Below are 5,919 nucleotides of genomic sequence, written 5' to 3'. Positions count from 1 at the left end.
GCCCGTCCCAGAGCTGATGCCGCCGCGCGCGGTTGTGTTTCGTCGGCGGGCGCGGGCCGGCGTACGCGTGGAGGCGGCGCAGGTGGTCGTCGGCGAGGCGGTCCGCCCAGCCGGGGTTGTTGGGGGCGTACTGGGGGTCGGCGAGTTCCTCCGGCGAGAGGCGCGCCCTGTACAGGCCGACGGCGCGGGCGAAGAGGTGGGTGCCGACCTCGGGCACCGGCGCCACCGGCACGCCGTCGACGCTCAGGCGCCACCTCGCCAGGAGGCGCACGTCGGGAGCGGCGGGGATGACGAAGTGGGCGAGCTCCTCCGCCTCCTCGAGGGTCAAGGTGGAGCGGGCCATCGCCGGCGAGAGGGAGAGGTAGGGCGCAAGAGGGGCGATGCCGGCGGCAGGGGGAGAAGGAGAGGGAAGGCGAGGGGCGGTGTGAGAGCCACGGCGGGGCGAGGCGCTTTTTATAGGCGTGGTGGGCGGGGTGGGTGCCGGTGATCAATGCCGGGCCAGCCGAGCGGTCAAGGGCGCAGAAGGCCAGGCGGCGGCGTGCGAATCGGCGCCGACGATTAATGCCGAGCTGTCAAGGGCGCAGGAGGCCAGGCGTCGGCGTGCGCGGGCGGTCAAGCGGTGGCGTGCGCAGGCGGGCGTCGGGCGGTGGCGTGTGAATCGGCGCCGCCCGCGGACCGCCGCCGCCGACGGGACGTCTCACTGCGCCGGCGTTAATGGCTTCGCACGCCGTACCGCGCCGGGATTAATGTATTAATCTAATTAGGGTTGGTACCTGTGGGCCCGCCCTCCTCCTCACGCGGCGTACACCACCCACATACGGGTGTACAGCGGGCCGTACGGCCACGTACGGTCATGCGCCTCGCTACGCCGCGGTACGCCGCCCCAAACTAAATTTCCCATCCTACCCCTACTCACTTATCCTCATGAAGGGGTATCTTCTAATCTCGACCGTTGATGTGTTCAGGAGGGGTTGTATCGAAGAAGAAGTGGTCCACGAGAACTTGCTATTGTGAGTGATCTGCCTTCGTATTTCGCGTTCGTCCTTGATGCTTATGAGCAAGTTGTTCTCCAACCCGGTTGTACTAGCCTGCGGATCAGGGACATCACTTTAACAGGAATTTTTCGGTGGTTTCGTTTGAAAAAGGAGACATTTTTTGGACTTGCATCTAGTCTGCTAAAGGACACCGAGTCAGCGCTACTCGTGGTCGCCAATTTTTCGCATTCCCGATACAAGCATCTTATGTTGGCCGAAGGTACCTCCTCAATCTACACGGCTGAGGTCGACGCGGGTGACCATAATACCCCTCTTATTGGCATCCAGGGCGCTGTAAGAAAGCTGCTCAGGTGGTCGTCTGCCTACCGGGAAGACAGCGGGGATCGGAACATCATCTCAATTGTTGGACCCGCTGGGGCGGGGAAGACGGCTCTCGCCATGGAGGTGTACCACCAGCTCCAAACTGGAAGCGGGGAAGGCTACTTCCAATGCTGCGCTACGGCCAAGGTGCCCAGTATGCGGGATGTACCTGATATATGGAAGTTTCTCGTGCACATCCTCTCGCAGATTGACGAGTCGGCAGCACAGTCTGGAACCCAATTCACCGGGTCGTTGGATGAGCTGGATCAGCTGGGCTTGAAAATTAAGCAGCGCCTGCGAGATAAGAGGTAATTCTGCGTCGTATCTTAGTTATTTCTTATTCAATAAGTTAAGATATCCTTCTTCTTTATTAATGAAATGCGGCAAAGCTTTAGCCACCGTTTTCAATTTTGTATTTTTTTTGAGATATAAAATTGTAAAAGAATGAATTTATCTACACACGCCGTATCACATTTTTTGAATTCAAATTCTGTATGACTGTTATCTAAATCTGGGAATATCTAAGGTCGGTGATGCTTCCATTTATAATTAAAAAGGTTTTCCAAACTGGTTTCGTTTTCAATGAAAATGGAGCTGGTCGAAAAAAAAGGAAAGCTGAGCTTTCCGTTGACTATCCTATTCCTATACGGTCTTGAAGTTGACTCCTTTATGTTGTTCGCTCGCAGGTACCTCATCGTACTTGATGATTTATGGGCTAAACCAGTTTGGGATGTCATGAATGATATTTTTCCTCGTAGCACATATAGCCAGATAATTATAACAACACGGATTCCAGACACAGCTTACTCAATATCCTCAAATGTGCATGAGGTTCAGCCGCTGAACAACCTACATTCAGAAAGGCTTCTCTTGAGAAAGGCCGGCCTGGAGAATGGTTATCTGCCTGACAATTTGAAACAGTCCTGTAACGAAATCTTGAGAAGGTGTGAAGGCATTCCATTCTTCCTATCTGGCAACGCTGAATGGGCGAGTGAACAACAACAAGAGGTGCAGAAAATCTCTAGCATCTGCAGTCTAGAGAAAGCCCCCCAATTGGTGAAAAAATCTGAAGAGTTGTTTTCACCTTCATATGATTCTCTTTCCTACGGATCGAAGCTGTTGCTGTTGTATATGAGCATGTTTCCGCACGGTCATATCTTTGACAAGGATAGCCTCATTAGGAAATGTGTAGCCCAAGGGCTGGTTGATTATAGTGGTGATGGCCCTCTGGCTTCTGACCTTGTTAGACTAGCTGAGAAAAATATTGTCGAGCTGTGCATCCTGAATGTTATCAAATCAGCAGACTGCAAACTCACTGCTCAAGTGGAGATGAAGCAGTGGCAAGTCAATTATTTCATGTTACAGTTCCTTGCATCCAAAGCAGCTGACAAAGGTCTTGCTTGTACCAGCAGTACAATCGCCTCAGTAGCACCAGCAGCAGGAGAAGGCAAGAAAGTACAGTGGTTGTACCTCCACCGGCCTGATGCGGAGCTGCCAACACAGCTAAGAAATTTCGATTTATCTCACTGCCGTTCACTACTGGTGTCGGGTGCAGCGAGTGAAATTCCGTTTGATAAGCTTATCCATTTAGCAGTGTTGGACCTTGAAGGTTGGCAGTGCTTTAAGGATATGCAACAGAATGTTGGTACTTCGGTATCTGAGCCTGAGGAACACAGAAGTCTAAGTGCTCCCAGCCGAGATCAAAAATTTGAGTAGACTTCAAACACTGGATGTAAGCCGCACGCGGATAAGTGAGCTTCCGACACAAATATGTGAGCTAAAGTACTCGTTGGTCACGCTGGACGTAAGAGCATCTCCAGCCGTTGGCCCCAGGGGGCGCCTAAAATCGCCGCCTGGGGTTGACCCGGCGCAAAAAGTGGGCCTGGGGACGAGTTGGCCCCCAGCCGCCGCCCCAGGGCCAGCCCCAGGCGTGGGAGAAAAAAAAATTTAGACAAACTTGGGCTGAAACGCGCCAATTTTTGGCAAACTTGGGCTTTTATATTCGCAAACTTGGGCTAAAACACGCCATTACATATAAAAACTAGCCAAAAAAAACTTGCTGAAGGCCGAGAAGTCGCCGTCGTCGCCGCCATCGTCGGCCTTCTCCTCCTTGACTCGGGCGCCCCTGCTGGAGCCCTCCCCGGCTGGTGGCGGCCTCGGCGGCGCTGCGCGAAGCGCTGCAGGGCGGTGCACTGGCGCTCCCTCGCCATCTTCAGGGAGTCTTGGCGTGCCCATTCAAGGGCCGCGTCGTCGTCGAGGTCGACCTCGCCGTGCTCCGTCTTCACCGGCGCCAGCAGCCCCGGCTCCGGCTTCACCGGCGCGAGACCCGGCTCCGTCTTCGGCTTGACGAAGCGCGGGGGAGGAGCCGACGAGGAGGCGCGCCGGCCGCCCTCGCTGATGACGATGCCGGCGCTGCGTGTACGCCGGCCGAGCGGCGTCTCCGCCACGGGCTCGGCCTTGACGCCGAGCAGCGATGGAGTGCCGGAGGATTGGGAGGAAGAACTCGACGAGGAAGAAGAGGAGGAGGAGCCGAACCTCCTTGGCGCCCATTGCCCGTCGCGTCGGCGGTGCGCCGGGGCGGCCGTCCTCGCCGGGGGGGTACGCCAATGGTGGGTTGTTGCCGCCCTCGATGTGCGTCAGCACACCGTCGAGGGTGCGGCCGGGGACGCCCCACCAGAGGTGGCGCCCCTCGCTGTTCTTCAGGCCGCCGACCACCGGCGCCCCGTTGGTGGACGCAGCCGCTGCTGCTGGCGGTGCTGGAAGTACGCCGCCCAAGCCGCGGTGTTGTCGGCGGCGTACTGGGGGAGGGAGAGCTCGGCGTCGGTGAGGGAGGCGCGCACGATCTCGACCTCGTCGGCAAAGTACGATGGCTTGTTGACGGCGTCGGGCAACGGGGGAATGGGCACTCCCCCATTGCTGAGCTTCTCGCCCGTTGGCCCGGCGCGCATCTCCGGCGGCGCCGGGATGTTCGCCTGGAACAGGAGCGAACGGCGGCCGAAGCCGTTGGCCGCCGCCTCGTCTCCGGGGAAACGCTCGGCCATCGGGGAGGGGAGGGAGAGGGAGGGGCTGGGCGGCGGCGCTCGGGAGAGGGAGAGGGAAGGCTCGGCGGCACTCGGGAGAGGGAGAGGGAAGGCTCGGCGGCTGGTGTGGCCACAGGCGGGCGAGGCCATCGGCTTATATAGCCGCGTCGCGCCCGTGTGTACGTGCGCGAGGGAGGGGATGCGTCGGAGCGCCGTCCCGTGACGCGCCGCACGTGAGGAATCAATGGCAAGGCTGACCGGCAGCGGCAGCCTTGCCATTTATTCCCCGCGGGAACCGAGGCGTCTGGCGAAGACGGGCGCGGTGTCGCTGACGCGGCTGACCCGCGGCTTTTTCGCGCCAAAACCACTCGCCCCGGCGCCCCCAGGCGCCCCCAGCGCCGGGTTCGGTCTGGGTCCGCCGGCGCTGATTTCGGCCCAGGCCGGCGAAAATCGGGCTCCTGGGGCACGGCTGGGCCTTTTTTCAGCGCCGGCGCGAAAAAAACGTCTGGGGAGGCCTTCCTGGGGCGCGGCTGGAGATGCTCTAAGTCATACACTGATAAGCCAGCTCCCATCACAAATGTGGGATTTGAGGCTGCATAGGCTGGACATAAGAAGTACATTAATCAGGCAGCTGCCAAAGGAAATGTGGAGGCTCAGACGTTTGAGACATCTGCTAGTTGATGGCGATGGGGTTAATCAGGACGGAACAGAAATACCGCTGGGGAGTCTGTGGAGAAGCATGTTCTGGCTACATACACTCGAAACCATTGATTTAACTGGATTCCCGGCAAGAGTTGTAGAGAAACTTGGCCGTCTAAGATTTATAAGAGTGTTGTCCATAATATGGGCTTTGAACCAGTGCATTGAAAGAAGCTACCAGGAGGCATTATGCTCATCCATAAAAGCATGGTGGAAGCTCGAGTCTTTGACAATTCACTGCGGAATCGGTTGCTCTATGGAGTTTCTAGAAAAATCCCTCTGTCAAGGATGGTGTAAAGAGCTTGCGGTATTTAAGGTGAAAGGTGGAACATTTCCCAGGATTCCCAAATTGATCGCTGGACGTGACAAATTTACCTCAATAGAAATCACAGTATGCAGACTTATGCCAGTTGATTTGAGTATCCTCGGGAGCTTGCCCTACTTGCAGTGCCTTGTGCTGGGCCTGAACTTCGTCCCACAAGAGGCGATAGTGATTGATGGGGTGGGGTTCCCTGGGCTTGAAAATTTGTCCGTCAGCTGTCGTGTCCCATGGCTGACTTTCGAGCAAGGAGCAATGCAACAGCTCACATATCTTGAACTGAAAATCGCTGATAGCCCTGCAAGTCAGGAGAGCATTCCTTCAGGGTTCATTAACCTGCTGTCCTTGTCAGAGGTGGCCATTCGTTATAACGTACGGTACGCCAACAGCCCCAGCGTGAAGATGACAGAAGAGGCGGTGCGGGAGCAAGTTGCCGGGCATTGCGACCTCTTCATCAACGGCAAGCGAGACCAACAAGATGAGGCTGGAGACGGTGTAGCCGTCATCGATTGGCGTTCAAGATCAA

At 57.0% G+C, this 5,919-nt stretch overlaps 1 protein-coding gene across 1 annotated transcript; it reads left to right on the top strand.

The window, feature by feature from the left end:
- The first annotated feature begins 924 nt into the window (after positions 1-924).
- LOC123126330 (disease resistance protein RGA5-like) lies at positions 925-3,071 on the top strand. Its single transcript, XM_044546689.1, has 3 exons — positions 925-1,010; positions 1,172-1,663; positions 2,042-3,071. Exons 1-3 carry the CDS (start codon positions 925-927, stop codon positions 3,069-3,071), a joined length of 1,608 nt encoding a protein of 535 aa, XP_044402624.1.
- The last annotated feature ends 2,848 nt before the right edge of the window (positions 3,072-5,919 follow it).

This window comes from Triticum aestivum, chromosome 5D (genome assembly GCF_018294505.1).
Source record: "Triticum aestivum cultivar Chinese Spring chromosome 5D, IWGSC CS RefSeq v2.1, whole genome shotgun sequence".
Classification (NCBI taxonomy): domain Eukaryota; kingdom Viridiplantae; phylum Streptophyta; class Magnoliopsida; order Poales; family Poaceae; genus Triticum; species Triticum aestivum.
The sequence above is the reverse complement of the archived record's forward strand: the minus strand, read 5'-3'. Positions and strand labels throughout refer to the sequence as shown.

What these genes read in the sequence shown, in the direction of transcription:
- LOC123126330 (XM_044546689.1), top strand. Translation starts at nt 925, where the DNA reads ATGAAGGGGTATCTTCTAATCTCGACCGTTGATGTGTTCAGGAGGGGT. An exon ending in GTCCACGAGAACTTGCTATT is followed by an intron (nt 1,011 to 1,171) that starts GTGAGTGATCTG and finishes ACTTGCATCTAG; the next exon opens with TCTGCTAAAGGACACCGAGT. An exon ending in CAGCGCCTGCGAGATAAGAG is followed by an intron (nt 1,664 to 2,041) that starts GTAATTCTGCGT and finishes GTTCGCTCGCAG; the next exon opens with GTACCTCATCGTACTTGATG.